Consider the following 24,688-nt stretch of genomic DNA (forward strand, 5'->3'; position numbering starts at 1 on the left):
TTAAACGCATTAAATATTTTTAAATTCTGGTACTGCAAAACAAAGCAAAACTAGTCAAGTTTGTGTAGTATTTCAAAAATACTTTATTAACATGTTTGTCTCATCCAGACATTCAACACATCCCACCCGTTTGTAAAGCATCGTCACAATCAACATTTTCTCTTCAATTATGAGGTTTGACATTTAATACAGAGGCATTGTCCAGATATCAGCCCAGGCCTACTACATTCTGACCTGCTGATCTGAAGGTACTAGATAAAATCAAGATCACCACAGTTGCACCATGTGACGGTGGTGAAATCAATGTAGGGACCGCTAAAAACACTTGCATACAGAGTGTTCAGGGCTCTCTGGACAGGACTGGACACAGACTACACTGCATCTCTTTCATTTAACTGTGATAGAAAAGTACACACTAAGTACACACTCAGAGGGCTGCATGTTTGGAGAGGTGGTGGTTTTATGATCCTGTCAATTATGAGAACACATGTCTGGAGAAACTATAGTGTACTGACAAAGTGGGATCTCTGGCTTTTTAATTACAATTCTGTGTCCCCCCCCCCAAATTTGCTGTAAAACATCACAAATGACGCATTGATGTAAATATTTAAAAATTTACCAATTCAAATTACAGCCTATCTTCGGTTACTTCCAGACATATACACCCTCTGTTCATATTATTTGGACCCATTTCACGAATTGATAAAAGTCAATTCAAGAACAACATTTTAATCGAACATTAGCTACACACTCAGATATCCTTTCTTTGTTCACTCACATTTTAAGGAATGTCACTTTAGTGTCAAATAAAGGGCTATGACACACCAACAAAGCTCCAATTTCAAACGGCCAATGGTTCTAATGTTGATGAGCTACACTGAGGCGATGGTACACCGGTAATGGCTAAGTTCAGCTGCAGATCTAGTTGACATTTGGGTATTTAGTTAGAAATTTTGTGCACAGAATAAGCCCGTATTATGTTATATAAATATGGTTGTATACAGTGTGCATCCAGAAACTGGTGGATTACAGTGTGCATTCATCCTCAGTAAATCCAGTACACAGTGTTGTGTGAACACTGTATACTGGATCTGAAACAGTACAGAGTTCAGACAGGAGACAGAACTCATTGGGGGAAGGCATTGCTGACGTCTGCCAGAGCCTGTGTGAGCGTGACTACGAGTATTGTGTCCAAGACAATAGACCACTGTCTCCAGTGCCAGTTTAAGCCATCGCCATGGAAGAGAGATCAAGGTACAGTCCGGAACCTCTCCATGCAAATAGTCACTGGTGCTTCAGTTTATGTAGGTTTCAGTGGATTAATGCAGTGCGAACAGACTCTAAATTTAGTCCTTTGTGTCAGAAGAGAAAGCTGTGGAAAACAGAGCTTTGCTGACACAGCACTTGGTGAAATAGAAATTTCAGGGTGTAAAATTAATAGTGGTATAAGAAACAGATGACAGATTGGGACTGAAGCTGATGTATAAAAAGAGACCAAGAGAAGCAGGGAAAGCAGCACATAAAATTGTCTGCTAGTCAGAGCTGTGAGAGAAAGACAGTCAGTGGCCATGTAGGCCACAGACCTTTCTCTGTAAACAATCATAATACAGAAGCAGACATATGACATATCTGTAAAGTATATGCACATATAAATACAAACAATCCATACATATAGAAGGAAGGAGGCAATCCTTCACACAAACTGACGGGTGTGCTGGTGGAGGAAAACCAAACAGGAAACAAGCAATAACAGAATGTGAGTTGCAGAGGAAACAGTTCTAAAAAAAGGCTGATTTGTTTTGCTTTTAAACAGGTGTGTCAGTCTTTCATACTTGCCTATGACTTATCTGCATCTGTGAAGTTAAGTGTAGTCCATGGAAGCCATTGATTTAAAGTTTCTCCAAGTTTGCTCCGTGGGTCGGGTGAATCCTCCTTCAGGTTCTGATTGGCCAACACACTCAGCCACTTCACAGTAGCTGGCAGCCGCCCCTCTTCTTGCGCTTGCGAACCTGCAGTGCTGCTCTGGTGGCCATCTCAAACACATCCCGCACGCCGTCCTTGGTCTTGGCTGAGCACTCAAGGTAGCCAAAGGCACTGATGCGGTTGGCCATGTCTCTGCCCTCCTCAGACCTCACTGGCTCCTGGAGGTTTCATGTTCAGACAGAGGGTTAAAATTTCACAAGATATGTGGACATGAAACAGGGAGATTTATTTAGGGATAATTTGTTGCCTGTAACACAGCAGTATGCAGAAACACACACCTGTTTCATCTTGACCAGCTCCTTGCGTGTGTGTTCATCATACCTAAGGTCCTTCTTGTTGCCCACCAGAATGATCGGGACATTGGGGCAAAAGTGTTTCACTTCAGGTGTCCATTTCTCGGGAATGTTCTCTGACAGAATTTAAAATATGAAATTAAAAGAGTCACAGCGCAGTACACGCCAGACTTTTCCCCTTACAAGGACAGTAAAAAGAGTTTCCCTTGTGAGTGTATAGACAAACATCGAGAGGTCACTGACCCCTGACTAATAAATGGTTCTGAGCTTGCTGGCCAAAACCAGCAGTTTTCTCTGGAAGGAGATGCCATGTTGTGCTACAGGAGGAATGCCATTGGTGTCACTGCACATATGAGAAAACTGGGGGAGAAAAACTGAAGTTTTATCAACCAAGACATATTAGATGTTTGATTTGGTTATTTGTAAGCCAAGAACATGCTGATCCAAAGCTGAAATACATGGGGCATATTTTGTAATCCTAATCATGAGCACTGTGCAACAACAGCAGCTACATTATGTTCTGGATAGTTGTTCCTCTTTATGTGAAAACAACTACATTTCATTCCATAAAAGTCTATTATGGATGCATTCATCCAGCCAGCCTAGATTATTCTTTGCCCAACAGTCATCAACAAGATTAATTACAATATCAACAATTTATGCATTTACAAACATTTACAAGACACACCTTCTGAATAAGTAGTAACTCCATAAACTAGATCATTGCTTTTATGAGGTCTGCAGACAGGAAAAAATATATGGTATTTTTATGGAAATAATATAGCAGAATGGAAAAAACAATAAAGGACAATAATAGCACAGGTAATAACTGGAATATCAACAGTTCAACTCCCAACCAAAGGATCTTTGGGGCATGTCATATCTTTTTTCTTTACACTGTCAAATGTCAAAGAGGCAAAAATGCCAAAAAAGAAAGATCCTAGAAAAACAATACATCAATAACTCAAGAAGTATTATAGTTTTGCTTCTTAATTTTAGTAAAATTACTCAACTAAAGCACAGTAGGTAGCTAAAATCTAACTTCCATTCTTGTTACGTCAGCAGGCAAGTGTATTCAGCCTTACCTAAACTGTCAGGGCTGTCTATGGAGAAGCACATGAGGATAACATCTGTGTCAGGGTAGGAGAGTGGTCTCAGTCTGTCATAGTCTTCCTGGCCTGCTGTATCCCACAATGCTAACTCCACCTGGGACAGAGGAGGAAAAAGAACAAACAAGGGATGGAAATGACTACAACCACAGAGCATAAATTCATTTACATTACTAAAATAAGACTTTATTGCCAACAGAATGAAGAAGGAGTAAGACAAACATAAAATCAGAACATGGACAACAAGCAAAAAGGCAAAAAATGCTGGATAAAGGAAAAAGATTGGGAATGATTTATTGCTCTACGATTAGACTTAAAAAGCAACTCCCTGGAGGTGGAGGTGGTTCCCACAGGCTTTAGGCTGTTAATCAAACTGTAAGCAGTCCCAATGTGTCTGACCTGCTCCAGATAAAACAAATGCCAAGCAAAAATCATTTACTAGAGCTAAACAAGAGTTGTAGCACTTGTTACAGTGGTTAGTAGACAGTAGCCTGGAAGTGTCATTTCATAAGAAAATTATACCTTTTTTGAAGTACAAAAGTGTCTAGAAATCAACTGCAATCTCTTGTTTCGAGCCGGACCTTCACCACGACTACAATCACAGCTGGAAAAGTGCACCTGCTGCTGGTAAGAACTGTATACAGACAAACTGTCTTATTCGTCCCCCAGAGAACAACTACGGTATCTTAGCAGTTCATCTGTACTTCTCTGACATCTCACTACACTCCTGTTTTTCTTACTGGCTTACAGACTATTTGCCTTGGCAAGTCTGACTGGACACATAACCTTCTGGCACAGTCCACCGCAGGTACGGCATTTTCCATAGTATGTGAACTACAGCACAACTTCTGACTGCAAATAAGTAACTCCACACACTGACAAACCTCCATCCGCTGTTTTTGATTCTTTTACCACTAGATGTCTCTCAGGAGTCAGCCTCCTGAGACTCATCTCATCCTTAGTTGCTGTGGCCACAAGTCAGTATAATAAATGAGTAACAAGTAGGCAGCAGATTTAACAGTGATGGCAACTTGTTCTGAAATATTTCACTGCATCAAATTCAGTTTTTTTAAAGGTCTTCATGCCACAGCTGAGAGATCTGGAGTTTGCATAATACAGACAAAACCTCAACCAGCTGATCCCACATTTTGCAGCACAGGAAACAGGAACAGGAAATGGGACATTAGTCATGATGTATGGGGGAGGGGGGTTTCAACCCCGCACAGGAAGGTGGCACTGATCCATTTCCTGTTGTTGGCTGGAGGTCTGCTGCTTTGTAACAATAAAATAGGCCAAGGATTTGTTCACAATACGCACTTATCCCCATCAGTCTTACAGGCACGTGGTTCACAACCACTGAGGTCAACAGTGTCACATAAACCTGCCTGTTCTGAGGAACATTTCTAATTTCCAGTGGTGAAAGATACATTTAAATTCTTATTTATGTAAATGTAGGAGTATAGCAGTGTTAAAGACTCAATTACTAGTCAAAGCCCTGAATTCATAATCTTACATAAAAGCATATGACATCATTAGATTGTTAATACTGATGCATTAATATATAAGTAGCAGTTTTTAAATTGTAATTGTAATCTAAAGTGTAAATTGCATTTTGTTGTCATAGTTGGTAGTGGTGGAGCTACTTTGTAATTATTTTAGTCTGGTAATTCACAACCTAGGAGTCAAGTCAAGAGGTCACAAGACAAAGAAAAAAATTAAGTTTTCATACCCCAAATCTGCTTTCAGTCTTTTCATTCTACTGTTGTTTTTGCTGTTTTTGTCAGATAATGGAGAATATTAGCTCTTTTCTTTAACTGAAACCATTTGAGAAGAAGGGGGTGTCTTCGGTGGAACGTTAACAACACATAAATATCTGAATTGTGACAAGGAGCACAAACTAGATATTGCTGTGTTATAAGGATCACAAGCCAAATGTCAGTGGGTCACAAGTTTTGTATGTAAAAATGCCAGGTACTTCATACAGTTCTATCTTATATCTCCAACGGTAAAGTAATCAGTAACTATAACTGTCATATTACATGTAGTGCAGTTGAAAGCATGTTATTTCCCTTTGATATGTAATGGGGTACACGTGTAAAGTTACAACAAATGGATGTCCTCGAGTAAAGTTCAAGAACTTCAAAGTGACTTGATCACTTCTAATTACTGACAGTTATATGACCAAAACAAAAAAGCTTTAAATATAGCGTACCTGCTTGCCATCAACTTCAATGTCGGCGATGTAGTTCTCAAAGACAGTGGGGACGTAGACCTCCGGGAACTGGTCCTTACTGAAGACGATGAGCAGGCAGGTCTTCCCACAGGCACCATCACCAACTATCACCAACTTCTTCCTGATTGCCGCCATCTACAAACAGAATATACATTGTTAGTCTATATGTTAAGGTTTGAGACACTCAGTACACTGTGAAGAGTCAAGTCTTTTCAAAAAAAAGAGAGGTGAAAGAAGGAAACCATAAATAAAATGAGTGAGAACGAGGGGGAAAAAAAAAAGGAGAGATGATCGAAGTCTGTTTTAGAGCCGCACCCTTTTCCCTTTCCTGGGCTGTGTCCTCTGTGTGAGGTGAAAAACAGATTCAGGCGGAGAGTTCAGCACTGCTCTAGAAAAGCAGTAGGAGGAAAGGGACCAGAAGGAGAGTCAGAGACTTGCAAATGCTGCAGCCTCAGTGCTCCACACACTGCTGCACATGCATGACCTCAGCCTCACAATACATTAATAATGATCTTTAATGTGTCACTTGTACATTCCCGTGGCCAAGTGATTTACAGCTCTTACTGGTTTTGTCTGACACCTCTATATTGCACACATTTCTCTCCGCATCACTTTGCTTGCATCCCTGAAAGGTGTGTATATGTGAGTGAAATGTGGCTTGCGAGAGAGGGAGACAGCCACACACACACACACACACACACACAAACACACACACACACACAGATCAATAGCCATCTCCCACAGGCTGACAATAATGGCGAGAAGGCAGTAGGAGATGAGACAACGCACTGGCTGGCTGCCAGTAGCATCAGCTTCCACAGAACTACCTGGACCAACACAAAGATCAAAACCTCTGCCATCACTTACAGACACTGTCCAAGTTATAAATGCTGAAGGATTCAGAAATAAAACCCAATTAGTTAAAGCAGTCACTCATAGTGATGAACCCACAGAAAATTATCATTATCATCATCATTATTGTCTGTATATAAATAGGGAGAGCCAACAGTTTCAAAGGGAGGGACTCACTTGCACTTATATGCATGTGCAGCCAAAAATGCTATCAAAACATAGAACAGAGAAGCTCAAATTCCAATACACACAACTAAGAATGCCATTACTGTACTTTATGCTCAAAACGTGTACATTGCACCTTAAAGTAACAAGTGAGTAAAAATATGACACCTCCTGTTGAATAACAAGCAGAAAGTAGCTTTGGAAAGCAAGAAATCTGTTTAAGTACACCCTGACTCATCACTGTGCATCAACAAACCTGTCAAACACACATATTTTAGTACAAGTCATTTAACATCGATTTGTGCTGTCGGGTGGTAAGTGGTAAATTGCTGCATTTTGCTATGAAATGAGCTGTGAAGAACCTGTGGATGCAAAATCTTCACAGAAATTACAGCGAAATAAATGCTCACAGGGAGCATGGTGACTCCTTGTATTATTCTGTTTTTTTAGGAAGCATAATACATTCCTTCTCTCCAGTAAATGCTACTGACCCTAAAAGAGAGAAAAGGTTTTCGTATATGGTAAAGAATGAAATTCGCATCTCTACATGACCCTTTATTTTAATCCCTATTCTCGAGCAGGCCTCAGACGTTCACCCTCCCTCAGTGCCACAACAGCTACCATTTTCACCACAAGAATAAAAAGACAATTGTTCAGTTTGCTTTTTTTCCCCTCCCACACATTAAATCAGGCCAGTGTGTTGTCAGTTTGTCTCTGGAGAGAGCCACCTGTTCTCTGTGATAGCAGGCTGCTGCTACTCCATACATCATACTGTCACTGCCAGAGGGAAGATACACACAAACACATGCATACAGGAACACACACACACGACCAGTAGCTACAGTGACACCACAGAAAGCTTCAGAAAATGGGGATAGTCCTGCAGATGTTGTGCTGTGATAAAATAATGCAGCTTATTGATGACAAGCTCTCACAGCAGGCTCCCTACTGTGACAGTGGCAGCACATGGTGCTTAGCGGGGATAATGGCTCCTTCACTTTGCATTAATGTGTGTGTGTGTGTGTGTGCACACTGTGTCAGGACAAGGACAGGAAAAGACTCTAAGGACTTCTTTTCTAAATAAGAGTCATCATTCATATATGTCATGAAACAATTCACTTTAGCCCTGGTATAATATTTATATGATTTGCTCAGGTATTATGCAATATCACCGATATGTTAAAAAAATAAAATAAAATACAGAGAACATTACTGTTACAGTTACCATGCTTTATTTACATCTTCGATAAGGTGATCCCCCAAAGATTTAAAAAGCATGCCAAATTACATCAGTAGTCAGATGAGGTGTGCTTCGGGAGGCAAGACAAGGAGAGTTCAAACATTGAGTCATCTAATCTATAAACTGACTAGCAGTTTGGTTTTTTTTTTTAATCAAATTACTGAATATCTTTGTTTTGACCTGTTGGTAGCAGACCTGATGACAAATACAAAAGTCTTTATTTCAAAAACACACAACTTCTGCATATCACAAAAGTAGGTGAAGTTAAAAATCTTTCATTTAATTTAAAGGAAATCAAATCAAATGAATTTCACTCATAAATATTCAGCTCATTTGTCAATTTATATCTGAAGCCTACTTTGCAAAGATCAAATTAATACAGCATATCAGAGAAAGTTGTTTTGAGTTAAAAACTAGCACAAATGATAGTTAGGCCATACACTATACAATAGGCTACATTATAATATAACTGCCTTGAGCCTTGCAAATTGCTGGTAGATCACCATCAAGATTCAAAACAAATCAATTCAGTTATTTTGTGCCTCAAAATGAAACCGGGGTCATGAGTGCAGATGTCCTGCTCTACTCATTGCGAAAGTCTACAAGCAAAGAGAACAAACTCTTTTTTTTTTTTTAAGCAAAGCTGCAAAACTTTGAGTCTAGTAACTCTAGATCGTCTAACAACAGCGGTGTTTTGTGATGAATTCTCTGTCCCTCAATCAACTTCTTCACTTCTCTTGGTTGTTTCAAGTGACTTCCTTGTAACACATTAATGATAGCAACTGAGGGAACAGGGAAAAAGGAACGACTGCTGGACTTGACCAGTTTTGTCATTTTAACTTATCTCCTTCTTTGAGTTTCTCCCCTTGGTTCAGTTCAAATAAGCCTTATTTGCACAAGGAGCATTCCAAAACAACCAATCCCTCCTCCTCTTTTCCCTGAAGTCAACAGCTCTGGATTCAGTTTGTGGTTTTCATTTTTGTTCACATAAAAGTGTGCTATCGAACAGTTACATTTTATAAGAACTTGTGGAGAACAGATACCGATGACAAGGGTGTGTATGATTTTGTGTAAATATTAAGGGTATCGAGTCAATACCGCCTACAACAATTCTCATGCATGGTTTTTGAATGAATGTGGCTGCATCTTAAGATCCTTAAAACATTTAGCACATGAAAGTCAGGGAAATACTGGATATACTGTGTTATAATCAGCCATAACTAAGTAGGTGTGCCCTAGATTTTATGCTGTGGTAAGTTGTACTCTGTCAGTGCATGGAAAAAAATACATTTAAGAAAAAAAAAGTTGAAAGGCACTCATAAATAACTGAAATACAGAAAGCTAACTGTGTGTGGCATTATAATCACTCATAAAACCAAGCCTGCACAAGTAAACCAAAGTATACTTATGTATGTATGTACTACATGTAGTGAATACATTTAAAGCACCTGCACGTGCACCAGCCTCAAAGAGAGAGGTCATATAACTGTGCAGTAGGCTGCATGTCCACACGTGTCTTAGAATGAATGATCCTGTCTTGCATAATGTTTGTATCTGTGTGGAGTAGCAAAGGACAAAGTTCTCCCAGCATATGCAGCACAGATGCCTTTCCCCAACAATTTTCCTATCTGACGGGTTTAACCCACCTGCTGGGGTAACACATTAGACAGCCTTGTTCATTAGAAGTAGTAGAGGGTAGAAATAACGCAAAATGGCTTAATGAGCTAACATGGATCAGCAAAGTCAAGGTATTTACATCAACTCTGCACTTAATGACCTATTTGATTACCAGTGTATACAGGCCATAAAATCTCTACCCTTAAATGTTGTGTAGATTGTACCAATCTAACTACATTGCTCTGTTATTGCGGCTCTGCCTCACTCACAGAACAACATTTATCAGCCAATAAAATAAGAGCTGAGTTGACAGAGGAATTGCAAGTCGAGGAGTCATAAAGTTTCGTTCTGATCTAATCTGATGCTTTTGTGATATTAGGCAGGACTCACATACAAATTTTAAGCTTTAAAGACTTATTTCGTGTTCATTTTGAACAAGGTGACATTATGTGTTGTGGAAGTGAATTGTTTGTCCGTTGCTTTGCTTTGCTTGTAGTGAAAAGTTTAGAAAAGTTCAGCTTTTCAAGCATCAGCATAGGCTAGAGCCAATCAAGTTTACGTCACTGATCACCATGCCGACAAACACACCTCCGTATCTCCTATCATACCCATCATAGAGCACAACTCGTATGTCACAATTATATAAAGCCACTGAGGAGTTCAAAAGACCAAAAGCAAGAGACCCATACAGTTACTTTAAAAGTGACACTGATACAAATGTAATAATATTAAACATGCTGACAACCACAACCAGGCATTCTCTGAGCCAGTACAGCCTTTTATTGATGAATTAATGCCAGCTCTTTAAAGGCACAACACATTTCCAATCTTTTCTCGATTTGTCCCAAGTGTGCCAGCTGTTGTAAAATGCCCTGCTGTACTCTGCTGAAACTGTGGAACAGCACAGCGTGGTGAGTGAAGCAACCGAGGAAGTGCTGTGTAGTTTGTGTTCGGACAGCTGTTTTAATTAATAATAAGCGAGTAGAAAAAAATCACGGCTGCTTTGGATTACAAAATGGCTTTGAGTAGAAACTTGCAGATGAACCTCACCTTTGAAGTGCTGCTGATTATTGACAGCTGCATTTCCACGTAAGTATTTTGCTGTTGCACGGGAAGATATGCAACCCTCCTGCAACACTCTTCTCTAATCTACAAAACACGCCAAAATATCAGCAGAAATCACTTTCTGGCAGTCATAAACCACATGATGCTCATCACCTGCCTCAGGCTGCGTTCAGACTGACATTAGCATCAAGATGTAAGAAAATACAGCCACTCCTTCAATCTGATAATGCAGCACGGTACTCCAGCAAAAACTGTTGCAGTCCTATAATGTAAGATTTCTGATTTTCTGCGTCACTACATTTTAAACTCCCTATTTGAGGGTTAGAGCTGTTGGTTGCACAAGTCAAGCGACAAGATGTCAAGATGGTTAAATGACATCTTCCATATGGTGAAACTGGGAGAACACAGTTTGCTTTGTAAAAACTTTAAAGTCATTGGAATTGAAGGAGGTCAAAAGGGGAACAGAGCAAAATACAAGCAGGTTCTCCAAAATACCTTCACTCAACTCAAACAATGACCTGTGGGAGAACAGGCAATCTAACACTGGATCTATGAATAAAGTTCAGTGGCCAGGACAGGCTTGAAAAATTTAAGAGGGACGTTCAAGTGTCATTTCATTTCAATTAAAGATGCTTTCCATCAAGCCTGACAGTATCAGGAGAGAAAGGGAAAAAATATTTCCATCAGGGTGTGAAGAGAAGAGTCCAAATTGATTCTGAATTTACATCTCCTCATGCACCGCAAACTGTCCATTCTATGTGAGCACTCGAAAATAAATCCAGTGTTCATATAAATAATCTTTGGCTCTGGTTCTGTAAAGGAGAAACAAGGTGGCTCAGACCGAGACCATTATTCCAACGAGTTCTGTGCATGGTAAATTTGGCACATGCTAATTGTCTGAATCTGCTAACTAGCTTAGTATCAACAACCTTTTTCTACAATCACAGACTCCAACTGTATGTGTAGTCTGAAGTTATTGAACACCAATGTGATAAATATATACTCAGCAGACTCGCATGTGATTATAAATACTATGCTTTTCTCTGGGAAAGCAACACAAGAAGCTATGCCAGGATGCTCCTGTCAACTGTAAACTAACTGTACACTTGCAGGTGATAAATGAGTTGTTAAAGAAAAATATTAACTGAGTGTTACCTGCTCAGATATTGACTCTCTGATTGGTCAAAGCAGCAAAGTGCATGCCATGTGATGATTAATGATGGGTCACTAAGTGCTCACACACAGCCCTGTCTGACTATGTAAAAATGTGGGAGGACATAAGCCATGAGGAATCTCTCACCCACTTTCAACAACCCTCACCCATTTCATCTAAACACACAACATCCCTCCCCCTCCAACATCTCAAACTTTCATTTACTGACGGAATATAAAATAAGTCAACTCTTTGGAAAGCACATATACCAGAGATACACAGGTGTATAATCATAGCTACAATGGATACTACTTGTGCATTGTGCTGAATGTTTTCTATAGTTGCATTAAAGTTGTTGTTCTTTTTATATGTACCATATGTTTGTTTTCTCATTTCATACAAGTATAATTCTTAGGTTTGAATGTCAGCGGTAAATAAAAATAAATAAATTTGAGGCAGTGAGGTAAACTAAGAATTAGCATTGGAAACCAACTTGAGGAAAAGCTCAGCCTGCAGTTTCAACCATCAGTGTTATGAGGGTGGAGCAGCTTACTGTTCCAAACAGCTTGTTTTGCTTCAAGTAGATGCTCCTTCTGTTAAAGCTACCATTGGCTGAGTGAAGCATTTCAGCTTGTATATTTTATGTTGGAACACAATGGAAAAAAAATCTAAATATTACAGCTGATAAGATTAATCGATCAATTATTTTAATAACTGATTATTCTTTTTTTTTTTTTAAAGGGGGGGGGGAATCACATGTTCTACCTTCTCAGTGGTGATGGATTGTTTATGGTTTTTCCCTGTCTATTTTCATTGCCAATTAATCTGAGGATTACTGTCCTCATTTATCAGTTGTGTAATCTACACAATGGTAGGGAAAGTGGAAAAATACACGCAAAAAAAATTCACAATTTCCAAAACCCAAGGTGATTTTATCAAATTGCTTGTTTTGGTTGAACACTCAGAAAGCTACGTCTGAAATGTTTGTGTGATATTTAGCCTTTTTTGTTTAAACTAACAAAAAAAATCTACTTAAAATGACTGTTAATTATTTTTATTATAACGATTTTTAATCTATCTGATCACAAACAAAAATATATTTGGGTTTTGATCTGTTGCCAAAGACAAAACACTAAATTTGAATATGTCAATTTGGACTCAAGGAATTTATGATAGGGATTTTTTTTGATTAATTACTTTTGCTTTATCTATAAAATAATCAGCAGATAAATGATGAACAGAGTCTTAACAGAGAACTCCAATCTGGCACTGCACTCCTGAAACACTGTCAAGTTGCAGTTTACAGCTATGTCTATCCAGAGTCGACCTTTTGGAAATAAACTATCATCATTTCATCACTCCTAATAGTTATTTGTGTGAAACTGGGTCATAATTGGCACATGAATCCTTGAGTTATGGCCAAAAACTTGTTTTATGAGGTCAGAGTAACCTTGACTTATGACTAAGAAAATCTACAAAGTTTATCAGAGTCCAAGTTAGCATTTGTGCCAAATATCGATAAATTCCCTTCAGGCATTCAACACATATTGGGCCACAAGGTTAGGATAGAAAACAGAAATCTTGAAAACACAATGATTTCAGCCTTGGCTGTCACTGGTGCTGAGGCATTAATAAAGTATTCAAATCAAAGCAGCGGAATCTTTTTATTGCAAACATCCTGCAGCCTGTATGACCCACAATCCAACTTCACCATCAACAGTTTGGTTGGACATTTAGATATGTTATGTTAATGGTGACTAAAGCAGCCGTAAGCCGTTCTCTTCTAGCAGAGATAAGGAGTGGACTAGGGAGGTCTTGCAAGTTCAATTCTTTCCAGCTCCGCATCAACAGATATTTTCATTTTCAAACTTGTAGTGTTCAATCCCAATAGTGATATCAAGTGAGGCATGCTCTACATTGCTGCTCCCTCTGGGGTAAAAGAAGTCTTTGTACAACTTTTTACATAAGCTGCAGAACTCACCAAGACGTCTAAGCACATTTTGATGTGTAAAATTGGTGGACTTTCCCTTTAAGAGAAACCATTTAGGGAGATGCAGGCTGCACTTAAAGCAGAGCAATGTAATTCACAAACATACTCAGACTCATATTAATTTTAATGTAGAGCTACTTATGGCTAAGTGTGCACTGTGGAGCTGTATAATGTAAACAACAACAAATTAAATATATAATTAAAATATGTGCATAAAGAATTAAACTCTAAAATGGGGAGGATGAAAAAAATGACGAGATTCTAGCAAGAAAATAATGCTGAATTTGGTTAGACCTTATTTTTCTCTACTTACAAAACAGCCCATTTGTCCTCTTAAGGTTGGATTTTTACAAAAAATTGCAGAGAAGTTAAAAAGCCTAGCTCAAACTTTCAAGGCTGAATCAAACTCAAGACCAGAAGTGGCTGCTAAGGATCCAGGCCAGGGAAGCAGCTAAAGTCAGGGAACCAAGCTGAAGCCCAAAATAGGACAGAGCCATTGAGACTCCCCCAGCCCAATTTATCACTGTGCACACAGCTCGGCTCAGAGCAGAGGACGAAAGAGCGAAATATCACACAGAATTATCCCTTCATCCACCCCTGAGCCTCCTGGTTGCAGTACAAACAGACAGAAAAGTCAGACAGATGGCAGGAAGGAAGGACAGAAAGGCATGGCGGTCAGATCTAGAGTGTGAGAGTTGCCGCAACACATATGGAGAAACTTAAAAATATTAAAGTGTAAGAAGTAGATCTTTCATTAAAATTCAATGAGCATGAAATAAATAAATGGATGAATTAGTCATGGGCTGACTTGGGAACACAGCAAATCAGAAGTTGCTTAGAAATTTCTGCTTTCCAAGTCTTTCGCAGAGGCTGCTGTTACAAGATTATAAAGTGTGCATATGCACAGACACACTCAGCAGGACGCGGTACAGCAGCTGACTGGATTGCACCCTGTTCCTCACTGTTTGCTCTGTTAGCTCTCTCTCTCTTCTACCCATCCTCCTCCAGGCTCTTGTTCTCACTGTGTCCTCATCTCTTCCCTTCCCTCGCTTGCTCTCTCTCTCTCTCCCTGTGTTGCAGTGTGATGTCACCATCAAGAAGCTAATGTTGCGTATCTTTAGGGTGCTGCATCCCTTCTTTCCGATTCACACATACAGCACAAATGAACGCTGAAAATGAAAGCTGACACACATGTACACAGCCTTGATGGAGTCGCCACCTCCAGCACAAACACCGTCTCCCTCATCTGTCCAGTCCATCTGCGAATTGTTAGGGTGTTTTAGCATGTTATCAAATGCAATACTGAAACAAAATCCTACAGAATGTCTCATCAAATCTTATCAAGTGTATCGATCAGCATTATTAAGTAACCAAAGGCTATAATAACTATAATCAAAGATTTCTAATGACCTTTGGTTGGCTAAAAAGGTGGAGACATTACAGTTTTAGTCGCAGTGAAAGTAAGTTTCAATCTGTACTTAAAAACTGGAAATCAGAGGAGCTATATCATACAATACACTACAGAAGGACACCTCTGTGCAGTATCACTTATGTCAAATGATTCAAAATACATCACCTCCCAATAATTGCATTTTTTCTTAGTTGACAAGTAAAGCATTTCCTCTTATGAACTATCAAAACAAATTCTAAAGAAAGACTGTATTGCATATACAGATCAAAGTACTAATTCAATGCAACAAAAGCAAATACACTGATGCACAACTTAGAAAACCTGAAATAAAATGAAACACACCTGTGACTCCCAACCTTACTGCATTAACAAGGTTTTAAAATGGCCTGTGAACACCAGAACTTTCTCAGCTTGTGACCTATGGACTGTGTCTACCTGTATGGTATTGCTTCAAACAGAGAAGGATTCCAAAGGAAAATGATTAGGAGACTTTACAATGATGGAAAAGTTCTGTGACCAACCCACTGTCCTTCTTTGAAGGATATTGAATGTTGTCATATCCATTTGGCACAAAATGTCAAGATCAAACTTGGCTAAATAAAAAAAGAAGCCAGATGAATATTTGTAGCACATTCTTTGGTCAGTGGATACCAAGAGAAATGTGTTTAATTAACATGGGGCCCAGTATGTTTGAACTGTCAGAGTGAATGCATAGTCCTGACAGTGAAGTACAGAGGTGGGAGTGTGACAATATGGGGTTGCATGTGTGCAAAAGGTGTTTGAGGAGGTGTTTGAGGAGATGACATTTACCGATGGCATGAGAAATGCCATCTGAGATGACTCAGAGTCTCCAGAAGCTTAACTAAAGAAAAACAATTCTGCATGATAACAATCCAAAGCCCACTTCCAAAAATCACGGAAGACACTCTAAAGAAGAACAAAGTGAAGACAATGAAATATGTTGCTTGACCTTTTAGGTATTTTAAACAGAAGCGAAGAACAGCAAACCCCTCTGGCAAGAAACAGCGGGGGGAAAAGTCTCTCAATAAATGTGATGTTCTCCATGCAGAGGAACATTGACTGTAAAAAAAATAGTTGGACATGCAACATATTAACAAAATAAAAGATACGAATCTCAGTAATGAAACTAACTTTAGATGTATTGGGTTCCTACTGTGAGGCCTGTATTTTTAATAGAGTAAATGTGTACTCTTAGTTTTTAATTCACCATAAGAACAAATACTTTACTGTTAAGAAGCAATTCAAATAATGTTATGTGAAACGATGTTAAATCATTTGACATTTAAGTCATATTGCACAGGAGTGTACTCATTTCTATTTTATACTGGATGTATTGTTTCAATTTAATAACATTTGGTTTACAACTGGAACCCAAATACTGAAGAACCTGATTTTAAAAAAATAATAATAATGAAAAACTGCTACTGATATGTTTTTCATTGGTCTTTGCTAATAAAGCAATGACAAGAGATCAGCTTTGATAATAAAGAAAAGAGTAGGGCAGTATAGCTAATTAAATATTAATGATGATTACAATTTTGGTTACCCACAATAAAATGAACACGATCAACTGTGACTGAACTGACATAAAATGTGTGCTCCGCTCATAAAAAAAAACACAGGTCAAATACAAACAGGTCATATAGATGAAATCACTTGGTTTGAACTAAAGTAAATATAATATTAGACTGTCGTATTTCACTCTTTCAAAGAGTTGTCCGTATTGTGTACTGCAGGACTGAGTGGAGTGATTAGAAGCTTCTCTGTGCATAGCTACCTAGCGAGCCTTTAACATTGGCCTGCATGTGAGGCTTTAGAAAACACCCATAAATTGTAGTCTTTACCAATAAGCAGATGTTGAACAAGTGAGTTTTTTGGGGGTAAAATTATATTTATATTTTTGCCTTTAGCAGACACACTGAATTCAGATGAAGAACCTTATTTAAATGAAAAGATTTGTACATTAGCAGGAATGTAACACAGCAAGGAAGTGAAAGCTGCATTCTGTTTATTGAAATACAAAAAAAATAAATACAATTGTGCCCTTAAAATCAATTGTGATTGCAATTTTTGGCCAAGATCAGGCAGCCCCACTTCAGAGTTTAACAAAACCAGTTACTTTGCCAATCAGAAACTGACTTCAAAAATGGAGTGAGCCATCAGAGCCCATTGTTATAGTAACTGAGAAAATCATGTTTAGGTCCCTTTTAAGGCTTCCTGAAACTGTTAGTCCCAAGATCCAAACAGGAAACTCTTCCAAAGACTATTTATTTTTACCCAGAGGATTTTCTTGCCTGCATGCTGCCTGTGCATGATACACCCAACATCCTACAGACACAGCTTTCCATTCAGACATGTTTGTCAGTCACCGACAAATGACTGGAAAATGGTTAGGAGCCCAAGCCGAGAATTTTCCTGTGCTCACTGTGTAAAACAAGCGGCAGTCAAATTAGTTTTCAGAAGGACACTGGGAAACAGTGCTGATGGAAACTTGCCCATATAAATCTGAGACAGGATACTGTGGAGCATTGTGTTTGAACACCTCAGCTGATAAGCACCTATAGCTTAACAATGAACAAACCCGCAGCTCTTCACAGAATGACGGTGAGCAGGACGGATGGAAAAACTGCCATCTGAGTAATCCCTCTTCTGTCCTTGTACTACTTCCTAAATATTTTGATTGTAGGCTTGTATTTAGGACATGTAAGATACTTCCCATGTTCGCCATCACTAAAGCACAGGTTCGCACGTACAGTCTGTGGAAAGCGTTCATTGTAGGTCAGTTGTACGTCAAGGGGAACAAAATGAGGTACAACATCAGAGTGAAATGGCCTCAGGCTATAAATGCATACAGTACATGCACGTTTTGATAATAGTCTTTCATGCAGGCTTTTACACTGACCTACTGAGCTATTCAGTTGTCTGTCTGACCTGACAAGAAGAATAAAAGCTCACATGCCAAATATTAGACATACACATTGTTATATCAATTCCATCGACGAGACACAATGTGTGTCTTGTCATTTTCATTTTCAAATAACAATATTTTGGCTATTTGGAATTATATTTTAAATGCTATATGATAAAGTTTAGATAGGAGATGCTAGTCTGAACAGTATCCACATGCGTATATATGTGTGTAAGATAAGGACTGTTCTTTCCCAATAAAGGTTAAGGGTCATGAGTAAAAATAAACAAAGTGTATTCACATGTCAGCCCACCCATAAAACCCCTGCAGGAAACCACAATGTTATAACATCGCTGATACATGACACTCCTTGATGAGTGAAACGACCTGCGGTTCAGAGCTGAAACAATTGGTGGATTAAGCAATCTGTTAATCAACATAAAATCAATTAGCAACTACGCTGTTAATCAATTTATGGTCACCTTTAAAGCAAAAAAATAAGAAAAAGAAAAAACAAGTGTGATGGTCATTTTACAGTATTTTCTAACATTTTATAGTCCAAACAATTAATCAAAACAATCACTGTCAGATTAATCGACCTTGGAAATACCACTAATTCTAAAACCCATTTACACTACTTAAGTTCTTTCTGCATTTTTGTTTGGATTTAATACTCTTACAGTACCATTGCTCATTAGTTCACACGCCACATGGTCAGAAAACCCTGAGAAAGACTTAATGCCAATATTGCAACTTCAGAAATTTTCCTGATAATTTTTTTTTTCTTTTTTTTGGAAGGATTCCTATGTGTATGAGTGGGTGGGGTGCTCTTTCTTTTCTGCAAACTAGTATATCCTCTCCACCATCTACAGTGTTCGTATGTATGGACTGCATCACGGAAGAGTAAAAGCCACTCTCTGAGGACACCAGCAGCTTTTGTATTATGCAGTTAAGAGTGGGGATTTCCACTGTATTTCCCGTCACAGCTTTGGGTTCCGTGTGTTGTACACCACTGGTTATCGCTTCCACATCTGTCCGCTACCTGCTGGGTCAGCAGTCAGCTGTTCGAGCTACAATGACATCATACTCTCACAAACTCAAACACATTTTCTGCTCGCAATCACACAGAAGGAGGAACCAAGAGGATGCAGGGTCATATTTTATGCCTGCACATGTGTGTCCTCCTCTGCAACATCCTCCAAGTGTGCCTAGAAACACAGATGGGAGCAGGAGAAGCTGAGTGTTGCAGGTTTGCCAGATACAGGCAGCAGTGCAGTTTGGTTACAGTGAACATGCCAAGACAAGGGAACAAGCCTGTGTGAGATATAAGAGTCTGCGCTACAGTAGCCGAGCAGCACAACAAGGGTGTGGTGACTCGGAGAAAGGAATTTCCTCCGGAGAGACCAACGTTTTAACAGTTATTCAGCACAAGCGAGGAGGAAGGACTTGGTTTAACCGCATAACCACATTTTAGAAGAAAAAAAAAGGCCACTCACTCCATAATCACAAAGTGTTTTCGATATTTTATTCTGCTTTCCAAGAATTCCCGTTTGGAAGAAAAACACACGATACTTTCAATTGCCGCTTACTAGTCAAACAGGTTCGCAAAGAGAAAGCGAAGATAAGTTTGTCCAGCTCGGCTCTGTTAGCCTCCACACCCCGGACTCCAAAACACGACTAAAATATGAAATTAACTATATTATGTGAGGATAGAGGGCAGGGTTTGCGTGATAGGAAAAGCAGATAAGAACCATATTTTCAGCAAGCAGATAACAAACAGGTGTGTCCGCCGGTTTATAGCCCATTTCTCGAACATTTTCGTCGACCAAACCTCGAAACTTAGCCGGAAAACTTTTAAACAAGTAACAGGTTTCTACTCGCCGAGCTGCTCGTTTCTCGACTCACTAACTCGCCGCTTTAACCAACTACTTTCCCGTCAAAACTCGCCATTTTAACTAAAACTGTCGAATCTTCAGCTCGATAAAACTGACAAATTTAACATTTATTCGCCTACCTCCGTCCGAAGAGTGAGCTTTCTGATCACGAACGGTCTCCGTGTTTCCCTCCTGTCGTCGTCCTTCCCCTGAAACGGCTGGGATCAGAGTGAACGGCCGAGCAGCACTGAAAAAAACTGAAAATACGCCCCGCCCACTGTGCAGCGTTCACGACCCCCTGGGAAACTCAGAATTCAGTACTGTTTTAAAATATATATATTTGTTCAACATTAACTGAGCTAAAGTTTTTTTTTCATGGCCAAATAATCTGCCTATTTATGTCTAGATCCATTAACTAATCGTTTCGTGTATAAAAGATTAGAAATTTATAAGATACCTGCCTCAGCAGAGCTCATAACGTCACCAAGGACAGTTCACATCCCAGTTCTCAGCTTTTTGATCTGTTGCCCTCTGGGAGGTGTTACAGATGTATTAAAGCGAGGACAAACAGACTAAAAAACAGCTTCTTTCTCAGAGCCATCACCACCCTGAACTCTCACATGTAACAACCCAGCCACATGCAGGACTCACATGGCCTCCAGATGTGAATTGTTGTGAAACCAGGTGGTCCACCAACAACGACAGCAATCATAGTGCTGGGGCTGCCAAGTTAACACAACAAAGGACGTGAATCTTCCAAGTCAGGAGTGACTCAAGATGTTAATGATGGCAAAACTTTCCGGGGAGTGACCTTATCACTGCATTTAGGGGTGTCCCAAACCCCCTCCTCTGTTTAGAGATGGCTGTTCCAATTTTACTCCTTTCTCAAACCATCTGTCCTCTCTGTCCAAAATGTGGACACTGCTGTCCTCAAAGGAACGTCCTTTATCCTTCAGTCGCAGGTGAGCTGCTGAGTCTTGTCCTGAGGAGAAGATCCTTTGTTGAGCCATGCGCATGTTAAGCTGTTGTTTAGTCTTATGTATGAGTCTGTGCACTATTCGCTGCTTTGGACTGCAAATACAACATTGCTCTGCTTGTGCTTTTCTAATGAAATAAAACTGAATTCTGACTCTTTAAAAAAAAATGCAAGTTATTATTGTTGGATAAAGCGGAACTATTATGTGTGTGTGTGATGGCTGGTGTTCCCACACGGACATATATTGTTGTGGCACTTGAAGGCTGGCATTAAAAAGAACAACACGTTATGCACTACTATGGTGTCGTCTGTGTCTCCCGTATAACGTTAAGCCAGATAACGCTAACGTAACATGGTGTCAGAAGAAAACCGACGAAAATGAGTCAAGAGGACGCGGCGCAAAGGCAGAACGGAGACGGCGGAGCAGCTGTGCCCCAGCTAGCGGCGCCAGGCTGGTTCGACTTTGCAAAAGTTTCTGAGTGGCCAAGATAGCTGAAGCGGTTTGAGCGCTACAGAATAGCGTCGGGACTAGATAAGCAGTCTCAAGAGTTTCAAGTAAACAGCTTCATGTACGCTGCCGGTGACGATGCAGAGGACATTTTAAACGTCCTGCCACTGGATGACGCTCAGAAGAGGTCGTATGATGCAGTAACAGCGGCTTTCACGGCGCATTGTGTGACCAAGAGGAACGTCATATTCAAAAGAGTGCGCTTCAACCGGAGGTGCCAAGAGCCCGGGGAGAGTGTGGAGTCCTTCATAACAGCAGTGCACACGCTAGCTGAATATTGTGAGTTTGGTACATTGAGAGATGAGCTCATAAGGGATCGCATAGTTGTGGGCATAAAAGATGCTAAGTTATTAGTGAGCCTACAGCTGGACGCAGACTTTGGAAAAAGCTATGACAAAAGTGAGACAAAGTGAAACAATAAAAAGACAACAGCCAGTCCTAAGAGGAGCTGAAAATCAACAAGGACAAATAGAGACAATCCAGAAAAAGCCTGCAAAGCCATTTAAGACATTTAAAGACAAAATAGACACCAAGACATGTGAGTGCAGCAGATGTGGACAGCTAAAGAAACACTCAAGAACTGAGTGCCCAGTGCGAGATGCAGAATGCAGGCGATGTCACAAGAAAGGACACTTTGCTAAGAAATGCAGATCGGCTGGGGGGGTCCACAACATTACAGAGCTTCACAGCCGGAGTGCAGATGAAGAGGATTTTGCATTTCTGGGTGAAATGGACTGCATGGGGGAGGAAGAGTGGAGTGACATAGTTCACCTAAATCAGGACAAAGCACTCTTCAAGTTGGACACCGGCGCAAGTGTTACAGCAATCCCAAGCAACATTTACTCCCTACAGAAACATGGGACACTGCAACCACCAGGCAAAATACTGTATGGTCCAGGCAAACAGAAACTGGACGTCAGATGATGCTTTAAAGGTAAATTAACCTTGGCTCAGAAGACAAGTATACAAGATGTGTATGTTGTTAATGAACTGTACAAGCCATTGCTGGGTCTTCCTGCAATTAAAGCACTGGAGCTCATAAAACGTGTCAATGCAGTGCAAGAACAGTCAAAAGACTTTAAAGCTCAGTACCCAACAGTGTTTTCTGGACTGGGGAAGTTAAAGGAGCCCTACAAAATCGAGCTGGAACCAGGAGCCATCCCATATGCCCTGTCAACTCCACGCAGAGTTCCCCTGCCCCTACGGGACAAAGTTAAAGTGGAACTGGAGTGTATGGAGCGAATGGGAGTGATATCCAGAATGACACAACCCACACCATGGTGCGCTGGACTGGTGGTGGCACCAAAGGCACGGCCGGGGAAAATAAGACTGTGTGTGGACATGACCCACCTGAATAAGTGGGTGAGGAGAGAGAGACACATCCTTCCGGCTGTAGACCACACACTCGCCATGCTATCCGGAGCAAAGGTCTTCACAAAATTGGACGCCACCTCTGGGTTTTGGCAGATTCCGCTGGCCGAGGAAAGCCGGCTTCTCACGACGTTCATCATCCCTTTTGGCAGATATGCATTTAACCGCCTGCCATTTGGGATCTCACCTGCTCCAGAACACTTTCAGCATCGCATGTCCCAGATGCTGGAGGGGTATGAGGGAGTAGTTTGCCACGCGGATGACATTGTCGTGTTTGGAGAAGATGTGAAGCAGCACAACGAGAGACTACACAAAGTGCGACAGACCCTCAGGAAGGAAGGACTGACACTAAACGAGAAATGTGAGTTCTCAAAAGATAAAATATTGTTTGTGGGACACTGTGTTACAGCTGAAGGCGTGTCTCCAGATCCGAACAAAGTCAGAGCAATCATGGAGATGCCTGAGCCGACAGATGCAGAAGGCGTGAGGAGAGTTATGGGCATGGCCAACTACTTAGGAAAGTTTCTCCCTCATCTTGCATCGTACACAAGACCATTAAAGGACCTTCTCAGTGAAAAGAATGAGTGGCAATGGGGAGCCCCGCAGAAAGACGCTTTTCAGAAACTGAAAACTGAACTGAGCTCACAACGTGTTCTCGCACCCTACTCACTGACAGCAGAGACGTGTGTGGCAGCCGACGCCTCATCATATGGGCTCGGTGCTGTCCTCACACAGGCACAACCAGATGGAACATGGAGGCCAATAGTGTTTATCTCAAGAGGCTTAACAGAAGCAGAGAAACACTATGCTCAAATAGAGAAGGAGGCTTTGGCAGTCACATGGGCATGCGAACGATTAGCACCCTACGTTCATGGACTGAGGTTCAAGTTGGAAACAGATCACAAGCCTCTCGTACCTTTGCTAAGCACAAAAGCATTGGACGAGCTTCCACCCAGAGTACTGAGGTTTCGCCTTAGACTAATGAAGTTCACGTTTGACATTGTACATGTTCCAGGTAAGCGCTTAATAACAGCAGACACACTCTCAAGAGCGCCAGTAAAACACACGCTGACACAGGATGAGCTGGACGAGTCAGAGGTCAAAGTGTTTGTGGACTCTGTGATTCAATGTCTACCAGCTACAGCACAAAGACTAAAAGAAATCCAGCAAAGACAACACCTTAAACTCTGTCCCCAGTCAAGTGCAGAAGTCAAAACCTTCCACACATTTCAATATAAACATGACTGTAAACATTTTCTTTCTTTTAACCAATTGTACCAGAATACAACTCATCCATAACAATAACCTGGACAGTTTCTTTCTTTACTTTAACACACTTCACTTTCTTTCTTTTTTTTTTTTTTTTTTTAACGGTCCTTTTTGTTTTCGTATAGAATCAGCAGCAAACATCGTTTAATAAACATTAACTTTACAGGTTTCCCTGAGAGGGAAAACATCACTATGGCTGGAGAGCTACTGTTAAGAGGACAAAGACTGGTTATTCCCCAAAGCGTGAGACAGGAAATTCTAGACCTGCTCCACAGTGGTCACCAAGGCATAGTCAAATGCAGAGCGAGAGCCCGCCAATCGGTCTGGTGGCCAGGACTGTCAATACAGATCAGCCAATATGTGGACAACTGTAACACATGTTCACAGCACAGGGCTGAGCACAAAGAACCACTGATGACAACACCAGTACCTCAGCGCCCCTGGCAGAGGGTAGGCACTGACCTATTCTTCTGGGAAAAAGAGACTTACATTCTTCTTGTGGACTATTTCTCAAGGTACATTGAGGTGGCGAAGCTGAAGGTGCCATCTGCAGCTACGGTGATAGCAGCCATTAAAGAGACATTCAGTCGCCATGGGATACCAGAGACAGTCGTGTCAGACAACGGACCACAGTACAGCAGTGAACTGTT

At 40.4% G+C, this 24,688-nt stretch overlaps 1 protein-coding gene across 1 annotated transcript; it reads right to left on the reverse strand.

Annotated features, from left to right (window-relative positions):
• Positions 1 to 59: 59 nt before the first annotated feature.
• Positions 60 to 20,188, reverse strand: LOC111580690 (rho-related GTP-binding protein RhoA-D-like). The gene is made up of 5 exons (XM_023288543.3): positions 20,055 to 20,188; positions 5,598 to 5,753; positions 3,362 to 3,482; positions 2,262 to 2,392; positions 60 to 2,141 (listed from the first exon to the last, which is right to left on the reverse strand). The coding sequence occupies exons 2-5, from the start codon at positions 5,751 to 5,753 to the stop codon at positions 1,968 to 1,970; spliced, it is 582 nt and encodes a 193-aa protein (XP_023144311.1). The 5' UTR covers positions 20,055 to 20,188; the 3' UTR covers positions 60 to 1,967.
• Positions 20,189 to 24,688: the final 4,500 nt, after the last annotated feature.

This window comes from Amphiprion ocellaris, chromosome 8, assembly GCF_022539595.1.
Source record: "Amphiprion ocellaris isolate individual 3 ecotype Okinawa chromosome 8, ASM2253959v1, whole genome shotgun sequence".
NCBI lineage: Eukaryota > Metazoa > Chordata > Actinopteri > Pomacentridae > Amphiprion > Amphiprion ocellaris.

Coding starts and splice junctions, on each gene's coding strand:
- LOC111580690 (XM_023288543.3), bottom strand. CDS start 5,753: ATGGCGGCAATCAGGAAGAAGTTGGTGATAGTTGGTGATGGTGCCTGT. Junction 2,393..3,361: donor AGACAGCCCTGACAGTTTAG/GTAAGGCTGAAT, acceptor AAATTCTGTCAG/AGAACATTCCCGAGAAATGG. Junction 2,142..2,261: donor AGCTGGTCAAGATGAAACAG/GTGTGTGTTTCT, acceptor TGAAACCTCCAG/GAGCCAGTGAGGTCTGAGGA.